The 18,232-nt window shown below is 43.7% G+C and overlaps 1 protein-coding gene across 1 annotated transcript in view; it reads right to left on the bottom strand.

Annotated features, from left to right (window-relative positions):
- Positions 1–2,986: 2,986 nt before the first annotated feature.
- The window catches only part of LOC134966468 (uncharacterized), a 29,399-nt gene continuing 14,153 nt past the window's right edge, over positions 2,987–18,232 (bottom strand). The window contains exon 3 of the mRNA XM_063943230.1: positions 2,987–3,753. Coding sequence (XP_063799300.1) covers positions 3,219–3,753 — 535 coding nt within the window. The 3' untranslated portion in view covers positions 2,987–3,218. The remainder of the gene's footprint in view (positions 3,754–18,232) is intronic.

Below are 18,232 nucleotides of genomic sequence, written 5' to 3'. Positions count from 1 at the left end.
CGCTGCTATGGTAACCTGAACAAGCCCTCACTGACTCATCACTAATTCTCTTACTTACCGATATGTTAGGAAGCTGAAATATAACATAGGTATTCTTCAGGTGGGAAATAGGAAAACTACGTAATTAGAATTTTAATAAATCTCCCCTACGGGGATGAAAAGGAGTTGACATAATGACATCATTACTGATGCGTGGCTTGGCTTGCGTGAATGATAACACCCAAATGAACAAGATCGGATCAAAATTTGGATTGCGCCTCCAGTGTGTAGAATGTAATAAATGACAAAAATGGTCCTGTCACTTTATACCGAGTCTGCTACGGATACGCCTTGGGTAACGCCAAGAACCATGGATTAATATTTACTTACATGAAGACGTCTCAAATTTACATCTCTATAGATTTACCAACCCGTGAAAATCAGAAACTCCCGTGTGAAGAACGGGTAAAACAACTAATAAATATATAAATAAATATATATATATATATATATATATATATAAATATATATATATATATAGAATAGCGTTGGTCCGGCACTCCTCGATGACTTCCACTATTGCATCGGTGCCTTCACATGTACAGCGTGTACACCCATATAGTTACCCTGGTGCGGCACTCGATGTATAACAAACACAGTCTGGAGATCAATACTGTTTCAACAACGTTTCAATGCTCGCAAGCACTATCGTCAGGTTTATTAGAAGAAATGAGACATTACATACCTTAAATACACGTGCACCCGTGAAAAACGCCGCGCCGGCAGTTGAGGAAAAATCCTCCTCTTTTCCGGCCACAGCTGATTACATCATCCTAAAGTGACTCCCATCACCATAGTAACATACAAACATTTAAAATAGCGGACCTGTAATTGCAAAAATACACGGTTGATGAGCTGAACAAAACACCTCAATTTTGACCACTAGCAGTAACATATATTTATAAACAATAATATGTATTTGTAAACAATAATTATCCAAAACAACTGAAACTCAGATATTCATTAAGTCCACGTGGGGCTACTACATCCATTCGGTGAATCCATTGCACCTCTCTCTGAATTAATAAACGGTTTCTGTCACCACCTCTGACTGGTTTTTTTACCCAGTCAATCATTCGGTATTTAATACTTGCAATAGAGTGTTTAAACTCTGCAAAATGACGTGCGACCGGTTGATCTGATCTTGTATTGCTGTTCAATGCTACTCTTATTGCAGATCTGTGCACCGCCATACGATCTTTAAATCTCCCCTGTGTCTTTCCTATGTATGAAAGACCACAGGGGCAGATTATTTGGTACACCACATAACTCGAGTTACAAGTGAGATGGTGACGGATCAAGAATTTTTTACCTGTATGGGGGTGATAAAATGAATCACCGGGTATCAGATAGCTACAAGTTGTACATCCACATTTGAAACAACCTAAGGCTTTTCTTGAGAGAAAATGAGCCGGTTTATTTTCCTCGTAATTACCTATATCAGCACGTACTAGTAAATCTCTAAGGTTTTGACCTCGAGTGTAACATGGCATAGGATCCACGTCCACAAATGGTAATTGTTGGTCTGATTTGATAATGTGCCAATTATTTTTAATTACCTTATTCACCTCTCTTGATTGTGTATTGAATTGATTAACAATCGGCATCCTATTGCTCTGTTGTTTCATACCTGTTTTTTTAAGTAACACATTTCGATCTATTTTTTGAACCTTATCTCTAGTGTGTGATAACATTTCTCTGGAGTAACCTCTTACTACTAGCTTCTCAATGAGTGCTTCTATTTGTTCAGCTGCTACTCCACCATTAGAATTAATCCTCCAGATACGTAACATCTGAGAGTAGGGTAATGAGTTTTTTAATTTAACAGGGTGACAGCTATTATACTGTAACAATGTATTCCTGTCAGTAGATTTTATATGTACTGATGTTTCAAATTGATTGCCAATTAATCTGATAGCCACATCTAAGAAGTCAATACTTTCCCTACTCATACGGTACGTCAACTTAACCGGGTTTTCACTGGAATTATTAGCTTCAATCAACTTCACTAAGGCTTCCTCAGATCCTGACCATACAATAAATAGATCGTCTATAAAACGAGTATATAATACGATATTAGACGATATTGTCAAATCTGCGAAGAACATCTCCTGCTCAACCCCGAACATAAATTTGTTTGCTATTGCCGGGGCTACTGCTGAGCCCATTGAGCAACCGCTTAATTGGATGTAGTATTTTTTATCAAACAAGAAATAGTTCTTCTTCAGAATAAACTCCAACAGTGCCAAACAAAAATCAATAAATGCCAAGTCAAAAGTATTACTCTCAATCAAAAACCTTTTTACTGCATTTAAACAAGAGTCATGTGGGATTATTGTGTATAAACTGACTACATCAGCGCAGACCATCCATGAATTCTCCGGGATATCACGTAATGTAGTCAGCTTATTCAAAAACATGGTTGTATCTAACAAAAAATTCTTGTGCTGCTGAACCAAGGGTTGGAATATAGCGTCCAAATATGTGGAGATTGGCTGTGTTAAAGAGCCCCTAGATGAAACAATAGGGCGTCCCGGCGGGGGGGTTAACCCCTTATGTACTTTAGGTAGCGTATAAAATAACGGTGCCACCGGGTACTTAGGTAACAATACATCAGCCAATTTTTGATCAATAATTTCATTTTGGACAGCATTTCTCAAAATATCTCCTAATTCTTTGTAAAAGATATCTACCGGATCCCCCGGTAACAGTTGATATGTTTTTCACGGGTGCACGTGTATTTAAGGTATGTAATGTCTCATTTCTTCTAATTAACCTGACGATAGTGCTTGCGAGCATTGAAACGTTGTTGAAACAGTATTGATCTCCAGACTGTGTTTGTTATACATCGAGTGCCGCACCAGGGTAACTATATATATATATATATATATATATACATGTGTAATTTGTGTTTGCAATATGCAGTCTTTTTTTATTAAATTAACACTTATCACAGTGCAATATATTTATTTCATTAATGTTGCAACAGCATATTCCATGTACAATATATAACTCATAATACAGTTCCATTGTATTAAGTATACCTTCTAATTGCAAATGCAAATCAGTTAGGGTAATAGTGAATAGAAGGGGTTAAAGCACACAATCTGTCCTTGATGATGTTATTAAATTGACAAGCATACATATCCCTAACCAATTAAAATATTGAAGTGGAGCTGTTACTGTCGGGTACTAATGTCATACATAACTTCTTCCACTAATATTTGCATTACTAATGGATAATTTTCTTTTGTCAAAGCATTAGGATTACCAATATATGATTTTAAAGCATCAATGTACTTTGGAGGACAACTATAAACATCAATAACTGTGATCCTGCCTGGGTCATATACACAGGCTTCTTCTAATCCACTAGGAACCATGCCACATTCTGGCGGCACCCACGCAGAGTCATAGCCGCGGTCATGCCAGGTATACTGCAGGGGGTGACCTTGATGAGTAATCTTCAGCACTTTTCCCATCTTTATAGACAGCTTCAGAACCACTTTCCGCTCTTTTGGATAACTTAGTGGATACCTTTCGGCCTTTTCTGGATCTCTACTGACATAGACGCCTTTCCCCAGCATCCCTGTTGGAGAGACTTGAAATCCTCCTATAATGATAAGAGTGGCTGCCTGTACAGTTGTTCCATGATACATGATAGTAGACTCCATTTCATGGTCTGCCTGTGCCATGTGTTCAGAAGGATTTATCCTAAAAAATAAAAATAAAATATACACATAAAGAATAGTAATATGTTTTATTTCTATGAGTATACATTATGGGCAATCTGATAGGGTTGCTCTCTTGTTGCAAGTATACCATCCAAATCTAGGTTTTTTGAGTAAAGTAGTATTCTTTTCACTCTATTGGATCTATATACTGTATCAAATAATATTTGTGGGCTATCCTCAAATATTAAGGAACCCACAAATGTAACAAGGAGGGACCAGAGCATATAACTCAGGTCCTCCATTCTGGCAGTGGAAGCAGCCCACATACTGTATATAAGTGGGCTGCTAGGCTGTCGGATGACCAACCCATTCCAGTACTTGGCTCTGGCAGCTTCACCATCTTCAGATGTCTTGACTACAGATCATAGAAATTACTGTGGGAGACTCCTGCAGGAACTCTCCCTGCAATGGTGCTGCAGATGCATGGCCCGTTGACCACGCATGTGCAGTAGTGCTGCAGGTTCCTGATAGAGAAGTAAGTTGCAGCATTTGAAAATAGGGTCCTGCTCATGGAGGATAATTAGGCACAGATATGACGTGGGTAATAATCTCATATTGATTGATAGCTAATTAGAGGGGTTAATCATCTTCCCTGTGACAGTGTAAAATGCTGCTGATAAGTTATAGGAGCTGATTTAGGGATATAAATGAATGCCATCATAAAAAAAATGTAAAAATGTAGTTTGTATTCCAATAAGTAATATGAGAAAACAATAACTATGGAAATGCGAAACTTAGATAATTACATGAAAGTTTTCTTTGGGAAACCAAACACGTGTAAAACTACAATTACATGTTGAATGGATGGTACAAAAAATATAAAATTAGTATTGAATAGGATTAAAGGCTCTATTTAATATTGTTCCTTATCGGGGCTGCCATCAGAAATTATTGGGCCTGGGACTAACAAAATAGGTAGCCCCTCATGCAGCAGAAGTACTCCCAATTCATAATGCCACATATCAGTGCCCCAATACGTATGTCACACTACATTGCCTATAATACGTATGTCACACATCACTGCCCCCAATACCTAATTATGCCACACATCAGTGCCCCCAATACATACAGTAATAATATGACATGCAGCAGTGTCTCCAATTCATTAAGTATACATTAACACAGTGAAGAGGTGGCCACCACAGTGCATGCACAGGTGCAGGCAGTGCAGCTGCTATGGGGCCTAGTGCTGAGGGGGGCCCACCTTCCCTGTCAAAGTTACATGTGTTATATCCATTTTTCACCATTGGGTGGTACGTAGGGGTCCTTTCAAAAATTTTCTTGGGGCCTGCAATATCTCTAGGGCATTTTAATATTATATAATATGAACCGGGGCACTGTAATGAGGCACAATATGAACAGGGAGCACTGTATATCATAATGTGAACTGGGGGTACTGTGCGGCATAATGTGTACTGGCAGCTCTGAAATGTGACATAGGGGGAACTTAAGCACTACTGCGATTCATAAAAGAAACTAGGGCACTACTATGGGGCATAACATTAAATAAGGCTCTACTATGGTCCAGAAAATGAACTAGGGCACTATTATAGGGCATAAATAAAATTAACAACTGCTGCAGAGAAGTGTCTCTCTAGAAGTATTGAGGCAGGGGGGCCCCTTCAAAATTTTGCTATAGGGCCCACAAAGTTCTGGCTACGCCCCTGCGACAGCCGTATGCACTTGTTCATTGTGCTTCCACCCTGCGAGGTACACAGCAAAGCTGGAAAGGCATTTGCTGGGTCCCCATTTCTGGCTATGGGAATCATACTGCAATTGCCATCAATATGTGGCATAAGCAGTACAGTCATATACCCCTTTCACATCTCCAATGCCGGATCCCACCCGGGAATTGGAAACGGGTACTTCCTGGGTGGGATCCGGCATTGGACCCTAACAGCAGGCTTACCGAGCAGGCAATTTGCCGGGTCGGTTGCCATAGCGGCGGGGGAAGGGGGGGGGCGTCGCCAGCAGCGGGGGCGTCACTGGGAAATGAGCCCATCTCCACGCCGCCTCTCCCTCACTGCCACTGATCCAGTATTCCACCCGGGATTATCCCTTCTTATAACCCGGGTTGAATTACCGGGTGAGACAACCCAGGAATTCTGCATGGACCCTTTTACATCGCACAGTGACCTGTGTTGACTCGGCAGTATGCCGGGTCGATACCAGGTTATTTGTGCGATGTGAAAGGGGTAATACAGTGGTGAGCTACACTTGCTGCTGTTTGCTAAATACAGGATGGAAGTCATAACCTCTCTAGTGAGTGCTAATGGGGTTATGTTTCATTCTTAGAAGCAAATCTAAGTCTGCAGCACTATCAAGTGAGGATTACTAGAAGCAGCATTGGCTAATGGGGTTGGGCAGGAATTTATCTTTCGATTTAAGACTGCACTGGCATAATAACAACTGGTAGTATAAATATATTTTGTTTAGTAAGTGTCCCCCTCTAGGAGCAAGTGCTAACATATATGCACAGAAGTGAGTAGTAAGAATGAGTGCTTAAACTGAGTACTGATAAAAAGACAGTGGGTGGTGCTGCAAACATCAGCCCAAATACTAGTACAATATCAGAGTAATATATTTCATTTATTAAAAAGCACATATAAAATATTAATACCACTCCCGGGAATGTGTTAAAATCAATGTATGTATATTTGTCACCACAATCTCAAGATAAATATTAAAGGAACACAGAGCACCATTCACTGGACTCTTAGCATTTGTCTACCACATCCTTGAGCCTTCCGCTATCACATTTGTGTAAGGAGTCCAGCCACAGGTATGGCAACTGAACTTGCTACAGACTAATGTCACAGACTGGGATGGGAGTTCAGAGCAGTACTGAACACACTGTCAGGAACATACACTTTTAAGATACAATTACAAATACTAAAAAACAACCCAGACTAGAAAAGCCTTGAAGAAGAGACCTGCTGTGTCTCGAAACGTGTCGGTGTACTACACCTGTGTTATCCTGAAGACCAACACCAGGATCTGATGACCACCCCTGGTATAAGCCTAGGAGCCATATGCAGGGAATACCCGGGTACTCTGCATAAATTTCAGCAACACCTGCGGCTCCTCTACCCTAGTTGCGGTATTATCCATTGTTATTTGACTTTTATCTATTGTGTTACCATCTAAGCAGGCACTTTTTAAGTGAGGAGGGGAACTGGGTGCAGCCTCCATTGTGGGCCCCCTCCTCTCCAGCAGCAAGTAGACCCTGGCATAACGCCAGAATCTACTGCCTTATTAGCAAAGGTTCAAAAAACTTTTATTCAGATAAGTTTAAAATGTCATTCCGACGTTTCGGTCCTACCAGGTAACTTGACAAAGGTCCAGGTAGGCCCGAAATGTCGGAATGACATTTTAAACTTACTTGGATAAAAGTGTTTTGGATGAAGACTGGTGAGTGCACTCCCACACTGTACTAATATATATATATATATGTGCCAGTAGAGGAATGGGCGCACTTGGGTTGTTTTTCCACCCAATATTCAGTGGGGAAAAACAGCAGTCTCCCTAAGATATTTACTCCTAATTCATGAGCATAAAACCACATTTAACATGTTCCATGTAAAAATTTATTACAACATATAAGCAATGATATAAATACTGTTAGTGCATCAAATGAAATGGCAATTACGTATTCTGGATACTTGAAAAAACCACACACCGGTGGGGTACACAGGTGAAAGTTAGATTAAGCCTTATGGTTAAGTGCTTGAATAACAAGTTCAAACGCATAGGCCTGAACGCAAGTTCATATAGGTATGCGACCTTATGATTCAGGGATTTGAATAACAAGTTCAAATACACAGGTCTACCACAATTTCATATGCGTGTGTAACCTTACCAGTAGCTACAATAGCTTCAAGCCACAACCAGTGTAATGCACTAACAGTATTTATCAAGCACTAGAGACATACCCCTGATGAAGTCTTGGAGTAAGACGAAACGCGTCGGGTTATTTGTTCATAAACATCAAATCTCCGAATTGTCAAAGGAGAAGGAGGAATCTATCAAAGTTATTTCAACTGGTCCTCTGTACTATATGGTGTTATCTGCAAGAAGAGATACAATACCGTTTTGTATCATTGCTTTTATGTTGTAATAAATTTTTACATGGAACATGTTAAATGTGGTTTTATGCTTACGAATTAGGAGTAAATATCTTAGGGAGACTGCTGTTTTCCCCCATTGAATATTGGGTGGAAAAACAACCCAAGTGCGCCCATTCCTCTACTGGCACATATTTGTATCTTTTTAGTCCCTCCTAACAAGGGACTTAGTGGAATTTGGCAGCCCAAACCCAATCCTTTCTCACTTTCTGTTTAATAGCGCAAAAGGGAGAGTATCTGTTTTGTAAATATATATATATATATATATATATATATATATATATATATATAGGGATGAGCAGGTTCGGTTCTATGAGACTTTGCCATTCGAGTTCGGTTCTGTGTCAGGCTCAGGTTTTCCCGCCTGACTCGGAAACCAGAACAAGGCAAAACATCATCATTCCGCTGTCGGATTCTCGCAGAGTTTGGATTCCATATAAGGAGTCGTGCGTCCCCTCCATTTTCACTCCGGCATTGGAGGGAGTAGAGAGAGGATGTGTCTCCGTTCTTTCAGTGTCCGTGTCTTGTGCTGAATCTGTCCAGTTTCAGTGCTTGTGTCCTCTGCTGCCATATGTCCAGTGCTGCTGTATAGGGTGCTGTGTTGTGCTGCATCAGTTCAGGCAGGGTGGTGTATTGTGCTGCATCAGTCCAGTGCTAGTGTCCTGTGCATCAGTCAGTCCAGTGACCATTCACAGTGGTGGTGTCATCTGCTGCCATATGCCCAGTGCTGCTGTATAATTAGCTGTGTTGTCCTGCATCAGATCAGTACTAGTGTCAAGTCCATCAGCCATCAGTCATTCCAGTGACCAGGCAGTCACAGTGGTATATGCTGCTGCTATATGTCCACTGCTACAGTATAATAATAATAATAATAATAATAATAATAATAATAACAACAACAACAACGAGTCCCTTACAGTGTTGCTGTGTTGTCCTGCATCATACCAGTGCTAGTGTCCTGTGCATCAGCCATCAGTGCTAGTGTCCTGTGCCACATATTGTGTTATATAACTCCAGAAAAATAATGGAGAACACAAATTTGGAGGATAAAATAGGGAAAGATCAAGAACCACTTCCTCCTAGTGGTGAAGATGCTGCCATAAGCCATGACATAGACGATGAAATGCCATTGTCGTCTGCCAAGGCTGATGCCCAATGTGATAGCAGAGGGCATGTAAAATCCAAAAAGCCAAAGTTCAGTAAAAAGACCCCCAAAAAAAAGAAATTTAAATGGTCTGAGGAGAAACGTAAACTTGCCAATATGCCATTTACGACATGGAGTGGCAAGGAACGGCTGAGGCCCTGGCCTATGCTCATGACTAGTGGTTCAGCTTCACATGAAGATGGAAGCCCTGATCCTCCCGCTATAAAAATTAAAAGAGTTAAGCTGGAAAAAGTAAAGAAAAGAACTGTGCATTCTGAGATGGTATCAAAAATCTCCAAGTAGAGTCCAAGTGTGTCGGCGGTTGCGATGCCTGACCTTCTCAACACTGGATGGGAAGAGGTGGCTCCTTCCACCATTTGCACGCCCCCTGCAAGTGCTGGAAGGAGCACCCACAGTCCAGTTCCTGATATTGAAATTGAAGATGTCACTGTTGAAGTACACCAGGATGAGGATATGGGTGTTGCTGGCGCTGAGGAGGAAGTTGACGATGGGGATTCTGATGGTGATGTGGTTTGTTTAAGTCAGGCACCGGGGGAGACACCTGTTGTCTGTGGGATGAAGAAGCCCATTGTGATGCCTGACAAACTATCAAAAAAGCCACCTCTTCGGTGTGGAATTATTTCTCCACAAATCTGGACAACAGGTGTCAAGCCATCTGTTGCCTCTGTCAATCTGTAATAAGTAGGGATAAGGATGTTAACCACCTAGGAACATCCTCCCTTATACGTCACCTGCAGCGCATTCATCAGAAGTCAGTGTCAAGTTGTGAAACTTTGGGTAAGAGCGTAAGCAGTCCACTGACACCTAAATCCCTTCTTCCTCCTGTACCCAAGCTCCTGCACGCAACACCACCAACTTCCTCAACGTCAACTTCCTCCTCAGTCAGGAACGTCAGTAGTCCTGCAGGCCATGTCACTGTCAAGACTGAGGAGTCCTCTCCTAACTGAGATTCCTCTGGAGAATCCTTGAGTGGTTGCTGCTGCTGCTGTTGTTGCTGCTGGGAGTCGATCGTCATCCCAGAGGGATTTAGACAATCGATGGAGGTATTGTGTCCCTGGTACCAAATCCCATCTAGGTTCCACTTCACTAGGCAGGCGATACCGAGAATGTACAAAGACGTCAGAAAAAGAGTCACCAGTGTCCTACAAAATGCGGTTGTATCCAGTGTCCACTTAACCATGGACATGTGGACAAGTGGAACAGGGCAGACTAAGGACTATATGACTGTGACAGCCCACTGGGTAGATGTATGGCCTCCCGCAGCAACAACAGCAACGGCAACAGTAGCAGCATCTCACAAACGCCAACTCGTTCCTAGGCAGGCTACACTATGTATCACAGCTTTCCGTAAGAGGCACACAGCTGACAACCTCTTACAGAAACTGAGGGACATCATTGCAGAATGGCTTATACCAAGTAGACTCTCCTGGGGATTTGTGATATCGGACAACGCCACCAATATTGTGTGTGCATTATATCTGGGCAAATTCCAGCACGTCCCATGTTTTGCACATACAATTAATTTGGTGGTGCAGAATTTTTCGATAAATGACAGGGGTGTACAGGATATGCTGTCGGTGGCCCGAAAAATTGCGGGCCACTTTCTACATTCTGCCACCGCGTGCCGAAGACTGGAGCGCCAGCAAACACTCCTGAACCTGCCCTGCCATCAACTGAAGCAAGAGGTGGTAATGAGGTGGAATTCAACACTCTATATAATCTTCAGAGGATGGAGGAGCAGCAAAACAAAGGAGGGGGAATGCACCTGACTCAAGTGCAGTGGAGAATGATTTCTTTCTTGTGCAAGGTTCTCCATCCCTTCGAACTTGCCACACGTGAAGTCAGTTCAGACACTGCCAGCCTGAGTCAGGTCATTCCCCTCATCAGGCTTTTGCAGAAGCAGCTGGAGAAATTGAAGGAGGAGCTAAGATGGAGCAATTCCGCAAAGTATGTGGGACTTGTGGATGGAGCCCTTCACTCGCTTTGCCAGGATTCAAGGGAGGTCAATCTGTGAAATCAGAGCACTACATTTTGGCCACCGAGCTCGATCCTAGGTTTAAAGCCTACGTTGTATCTCTCTTTCCGGCACACACAAGTCTGCTGGTGAGTAAATTGTCAACTCAAGTGGAACGTGACCAGTCAATAGCTCCTCCTTCAATTTCTCCCACCACTGGGGCTGCAAGGAAAGGGATAAGATTTCCTAGCCCACCCGCTCGTGGTGATGCAGGGCAGTCAGGAGTGACTGCTGACATCTGGTTCAGACTGAAGGACCTGCCAACGATTACTGACATGTCTACTGTCACTGCATATGATTATCTCACCATTGAAAGAATGGTGGAGGATTATATGAGTGACAGCATCCAAGTAGGTATGTCAGACAGTCCGTATGTATACTGGCTGGAAAAAGAGGCAATTTGGATGCCCTTGCACAAACTGGCTTTATTGTACCTAAGTTGCCCCCCCTCCAATGTGTACTCCGAAAGAGTGTTTAGTGCAGCCGGTAACCTTGTCAGCGATCGGCGTAAGAGGTTACTTCCACAAAATGTGGAGAAGATGATTTTCATCAAAATTAATTATAAATTCCTCCGGGAAGACCTTTACCAGCAATTGCCTCCAGAAAGTACAGAGGGACCTGTGATGGTGGATTCCAGTGGGGACGAATTAATACTCTGTGAGGAGGAGGATGTACACGGTGAAAGGGGTGAGGAATCGAAGGATGAGGTCGACATCTTGCCTCTGTAGAGCCAGTTTGTGCAAGGAGAGATTGATTGCTTCTGTTTTGGTGGGGGCCCAAACAAACCAGTCATTTCAGCCACAGTCGTGTGGCAGACCCTGTCGCTGAAATGATTGGTTTGTTAAAGTGTGCATGTTCTGTTTATACAACATAAGGGTGGTTGGGGGGGCCCAAAGACAATTCCATCTTGCACTTTTTTTTATTCTTATCATCATGTGCTTTTATGGGACTATTTTTTTAAAGTGCCATCCTGTCTGACACTTCCATATATGTCCAGTGGTACTGCCATTTAATTCCAGTGATTTGGACCTATAATTCCAGTGTTTTTGCCATTTAATTTCAGTGATTTGGATGTATAATTCCAGTGATTTGGATGTATAATTACATTGATTTTGCAGTATAATTCCAGTGATTTGTACGTATAATTCCAGTGATTTGTACGTATAATTCCAGTGGGAATTGTTTGAGTCGCTTGGCTTAGTCATACAGCTACCTCATTGCACCTCTTGGACATCTTTGCATGGGGTGTAGTATGGCTGACCGGCGGTTTCCTGACCACCGGTCAGCTTACCGACGCCGGGATCCCGGCAGCATACCGACGCTGGGATCCCGGCGGGGAGAGGCGAGTGCAGCAAGCCCCTTGCGGGCTCGCTGCGCTCGCCACGCTGCGGGCTCGGTGGCTACCTACGGTTGCCACGTGTTATATTCCCACTATATGGGTGTCGTGGACACCCACGAGTGGAAATAGTTCCTGTTGGTCGGCATGCCGTCCATCGGGATAGTGGGGGTCGGGAGGCTGGAGGAGGTCATGTGACCGTCGGTCTCCTGACCGTCGGTCACATGAATACCACCCCTTTGCATGAGGTGCTGTTTGGGGCCTATATTTTGAAAAGTGCCATCCTGTCTGACACGGCCGTATGAGTCCAGGGGTACTGCCGTATTAGTCCTGGGGTACTGCCGTATAAGTCCACCAATTGCAGAATTAAAAAAAATGACAGGGGCGTGCTGGATATTCTGTCAGTGGACCGAACAATTGTGGCCCACTCTCAACATTCAGCCACTGCGTGACACTACTAGATGGGCCAGGTGGTTGTGTCGCTTAGCTTAGTCATACAGCAACCTCGATGCACCTTTTATTCTTCTTTGCATCATGTTCTGTTTGGGGCCTTTTTTTTTTTTATATCTGCCCTTCTGTCTGCCACTGCAGTGCCACTCCTAGATGGGCCAATTGTTTGTGTCGCTTGGCTTAGTCATACAGCTACCTCATTGCACCTCTTCTACATCTTTGCATGAGGTGCTGTTTGAGGCCTAGTTTTTGAAAAGTGCCATCCTGTCTGACACTGCAGTGCCACTCCTAGATGGGCCAGGTGTTTGTGCCGCACACTTGTGTCGCTTAGCTTGGCCATCCAGCTACCTAATTGCACCTATTTTTCTTCTTTGCATCATGTGCTGTTTGGGGACTAGTTTTTGAATAGTGCCATCTTGTCTGCCACTGCAGTGCCACTCCTAGATGGGCCAGGTGTTTGTGCCGCACACTTGTGTCGCTTAGCTTAGTCATACAGCCACCTCGGTGCAACTTTTAGGCCTAAAAACAATATTGTGAGGTGTTCAGAATAGACTGGAAATGAATGGAAATTAATGTTATTGAGGTTAATAATACAGTAAGAGCAAAATGACCCCCAAATTCTGTGATTTTAGCTGTTTTTATGTTTCCCCCCCAAAAATCATCCAGATCCAAAACCAAAACCAAAACACAAAAGGGTGGCTTTGTCAAAACCAAGCCAAAACCAAAACACGAAAGTGGAATTAGAACCAAAACACAAAACCCGAAAAGTGCCCGCCGCACATCTTTTATATATATATATATATATATATATATATATAGTGCATCCAAGGTCCGGCACTCCCAGTGCAGAATGAAATACTTCGCTGGTGCCCTCACACGTGTAAGTAGATACAGCAGCAGAAGGTGCGGCACTCAAGCTGATTCTCCATAATTAAAAGACACACACCGTCCTGCGTTTCAAACTTTATAGTTTGTCATCATCAGGAAATAACATACAAAATACAAAAGCATACATTTATATACAAGTGCACAACAGGAATGATCCAATGTCGATTTAGTAAACGCCCACTCCACAGGGCACATTGATTAAAGACATCATCAGCACCTGTGTTACACAGGTGTGCAATCCCCAGAGGGTGACCAAATAAAACACAGATTTTTATTATTAAAAACTAGAGATGTGCGGCGGGCACTTTTCGTGTTTTGTGTTTTGGTTTTGGTTCTGGTTCCATCCTCGGGGTAATTTTACTAAGATGGGAGTTCTATTTAAGATGGGATGTTGCCCATAGCAACCAATCAGATTCCAGGTATTATCTTCTAGAAGGTGCTCGATAACTGAGAAGTAGAATCTGATTGGTTGCTATGGGCAACATCCCATCTTAAATAGAACTCCCATCTTAGTAAATGTACCCCCTCGTGTTTTGGATCTGGATTGGTTTTGCCAAAACCACTCTTTCATGTTTTGGTTTTGGATCTGGATGATTTTCGGGGGAAAAACAGCTAAAATATTACAATCAATTAGTTCCGTGCTTTTCTTACAACAACAATTATGTATAAACAGTAAAGGTAAGTTTTATTTCACCGCAACCGACGATCTCGGCAAATCTCTGTCCTAGAAGGGTAGAATGTTTAGATTATCGGCAACAAGAGTATCAACATTGAACAGCCCAAATGGATACAATTTACTATAAGCAATTTAAATACAAGCAATATTGTAACCAGCAAGATCTCTCAGTGGTTACCACTGTATCTAGATTTAGGTCTATATCGAACAATGTTACTCTCCCCTTAAATGTCTATACTGCGCAGTGATTAATGGCCAATATGTTGGCGCACATGCAGTCTCGTATGAGTTAAGATATCAAAGTAAAATACATGCAGCTGATTCCCTTTATGTCCGGTGGGATTTATCCTACATAGATGTTCTGTATGCGTCCTTTATTAGCGGTAACGTAATCAAGTTCTGTCGCTCTCAATGCTAAGCAAGGCTAAACAAATCCGAATAGGAGGCAAGTTCTGGAAGCCAAAATGTATCCTGAATTAATCTACCTACATCCGTTTCCAATTATCTGCAAATGGTTTTGTTCGACTTTGCTGTGCTAGTACTTCTGAAGTAAGTCTGAAGAAACTGCGGATATCTTTTCTGTTAACTCTAGTTTACTGCCAATTTGCAGGGGAGGCTTTCTGTATGTAGGACAAGATGACCGTCTCACAGAGTGGATGACTGATATGGCAACTAATCTATGTTTACACTGTAATGGATGTAGGTCTATCACTCTGTTCAAAGTCTGGCTGCTATAAATTGTCTGACTGAATTTGCACTGTTAACATGGAGTAGTACTGTCCCTTCTTAATGCTGACAGCCACTTTAACTAGGTGGCGTCACAAGGGGGGTGCGGGGGGTGCGGCCCGCCGAGGGGTGACACCAAAATGCCGGCTCCTGCAGAGTAACAGAAGCCGAGTGCTGCACTGTTATATTATGTGCAGCACTCGGCTCCTGTCACTTTGTAGGAGCCAGCACTGCAGGGACAGCACCTCCCGAGAGTCAGCCCTCACCTCCCACACCCCCCAGTGAAAAAAAAAACGTGTGTCGGGACGCGAAGCCCCACCCCTCCGCAAAGCCCCGCCCCCTTTGCGTACCTGCAATGGTTTAAAAACGGGTTCCGCCCGCGAAGCCCCGCCCCTCTATTTAAGCCCCGCCCATTCCCGTGAAGCCCCACCTCTTTTATCCTCGCTGCCGCACCGGGTGTCACAGAGGTGAGTGACGCCTCTGCTAGGAATACTCCTCAAATTACACTGAGAGGCAACTTGCTGTAGTATGGTGAGGTACTGGACTAAACCCCTTTCATTGTGGTGCCACTTTATAATGAATTAATGAATTCTACTGAGGCAATGGGGTAAACCCCCTTCATTCAAAGGCCCTTCTCTGCAAAAGTTCTATGTAGGTCCACCCCTTAACCTTATATGTAGGTGTAGTACGGCCTCCCTCTCTACCCGATGAATGCACTCACGACTCTCGTCGGGTTGGTCACTCGTTCTCGATCACCTCCCTGAAGGCGTCTCTGGGGCTGGACCTCACAATCTGCGCCACCCAGTCAGAGCTCCCCTCCTAACCGCAGTCACTGCTGCAGGCGCCCCTTCAGGCAGCGTCTCTGACCGGGACCTGCTGCTGTCTACGATCCGCTCACCGCACTGTCCTCACCCTCTATCTTCCATTGGTGAGTGTCTTTATGTGCCGCAGTGCTGGGGCCGGATAAGCCGATCGGTGCCATCTCCCGCTGTGCCGCACCATCTCCGTGCCGTCCTCTCCTCAGATGCTGTCACTCCTGCTCTAACGGTCTCCCTGCTCTCTACTTTTTAAGACCTCTGTCCCCACGGCTCTCCTTCCCGCTCACCCCACGCACTTTATGCCCCCTTGTAGGCTCACGGCTCAGTCTCTGGTGCAACGCGCCCCTATTGCTCCTTACCCTTAAATGTTCTGTCCGTCTTATTTACCCTCCATGAGGGGTCGCAGCTGAAAGTCTTTTTCCCTCTGTGAGGGTAACATGATTTTTTTAAAATAAACTATACCACTAAGTGGAATTTATTCATGATGTAACCCCCGCTAATTTAGCAATAATCGCTAAGACAACACTTAATTATTATTACCAGTTATTTATATAGCACACACATATTCCGCAGTGCTTTACAGAGAATATTTGCTCATTCACATCAGTCCCTGGCCCAGTGGAGCTTACAATCTATATTCCCTATCACATGAACACACATTCACACCAGGGTTAATTTTGTTGGGAGCCAATTAACCTACCAGTATATTTTTGGATTGTGGGAGGAAACTGGAGTACCCAGAGGAAACCCACGCAAGTACGGGGAGAATATACAAACTCTGCACAGTTAGGGCCATGGTGGGAATCGAACCCATAACCTCAGTGCTGTGAGGCAGTAATGCTAACCATTACACCATCCATACTGCCCCAATACAAACAATCTATCTATCTATCTATCTATCTATCTATCTATCTATCTATCTATCTATCTATCTATCTATCTATCTATCACGTTTCTCACCGCCCAGGCTGCCAAGGCCTCAGTTATCCGCTTTGCAGCAGGATGACTGCTGTGATATTTCATCTTCCTCGCAAAGGACTGTTGTACAGTCAATTGCTTACTGGAAGTAGTACAAGTGGTCTTCCGACTTCCCCTCTGGGATGACGATCGACTCCCAGCAGCAACAACAGCAGCGCCAGCAGCAGTAGGCGTTACACTCAAGGATGCATCGGAGGAATCCCAGGCAGGAGAGGACTCGTCAGACTTGCCAGTGACATGGCCTGCAGGACTATTGGCTTTCCTGGGTAAGGAGGAAATAGACACTGAGGGAGTTGGTGGTGTGGTTTGCAGGAGCTTGGTTACAAGAGGAAGGGATTTACTGGTCAGTGGACTGCTTCCGCTGTTGCCCAAAGTTTTTGAACTTGTCACTGACTTATGATGAATGCGCTGCAGGTGACGTATAAGGGAGGATGTTCCGAGGTGGTTAACATCCTTACCCCTACTTATTACAGCTTGACAAAGGCAACACACGGCTTGACACCTGTTGTCCGCATTTGTGTTGAAATGATTCCACACCGAAGAGTTGATTTTTTTTGTATTTTGACCAGGCATGTCAATGGCCATATTCCTCCCACGGACAACAGGTGTCTCCCCGGGTGCCTGACTTAAACAAACCACCTCACCATCAGAATCCTCCTTGTCAATTTCCTCCCCAGCGCCAGCAACACCCATATCCTCATCCTGGTGTACTTCAACACTGACATCTTCAATTTGACTATCAGGAACTGGACTGCGGGTGCTCCTTCCAGCACTTGCAGGGGGCGTGCAAATGGTGGAAGGCGCAAGCTCTTCCCGTCCAGTGTTGGGAAGGTCAGGCATCGCAACCGACACAATTGGACTTTCCTTGGGGATTTCTGATTTCGAAGAACGCACAGTTCTTTGCTGTGCTTTTGCCAGCTTAAGTCTTTTCTTTTTTCTAGCGAGAGGATGAGTGCTTCCATCCTCATGTGAAGCTGAACCACTAGCCATGAACATAGGCCAGGGCCTCAGCCGTTCCTTGCCACTCCGTGTCGTAAATGGCATATTGGCAAGTTTACGCTTCTCCTCAGACGCTTTTAATTTTGATTTTTGAGGCATTTTACTGATCTTTTGTGTTTTGGATTTTACATGCTCTGTACTATGACATTGGGCATCGGCCTTGGCAGACGACGTTGATGGCATTTCATCGTCTCGGCCATGACTAGTGGCAGCAGCTTCAGCACGAGGTGGAAGTGGATCTTGATCTTTCCCTATTTTTTTAACCTCCACAATTTTGTTCTCCAT

This window comes from Pseudophryne corroboree, chromosome 10, assembly GCF_028390025.1.
Source record: "Pseudophryne corroboree isolate aPseCor3 chromosome 10, aPseCor3.hap2, whole genome shotgun sequence".
Taxonomy (NCBI): Eukaryota; Metazoa; Chordata; class Amphibia; order Anura; family Myobatrachidae; genus Pseudophryne; species Pseudophryne corroboree.
This window is presented reverse-complemented; position numbering and strand designations above follow the sequence as displayed.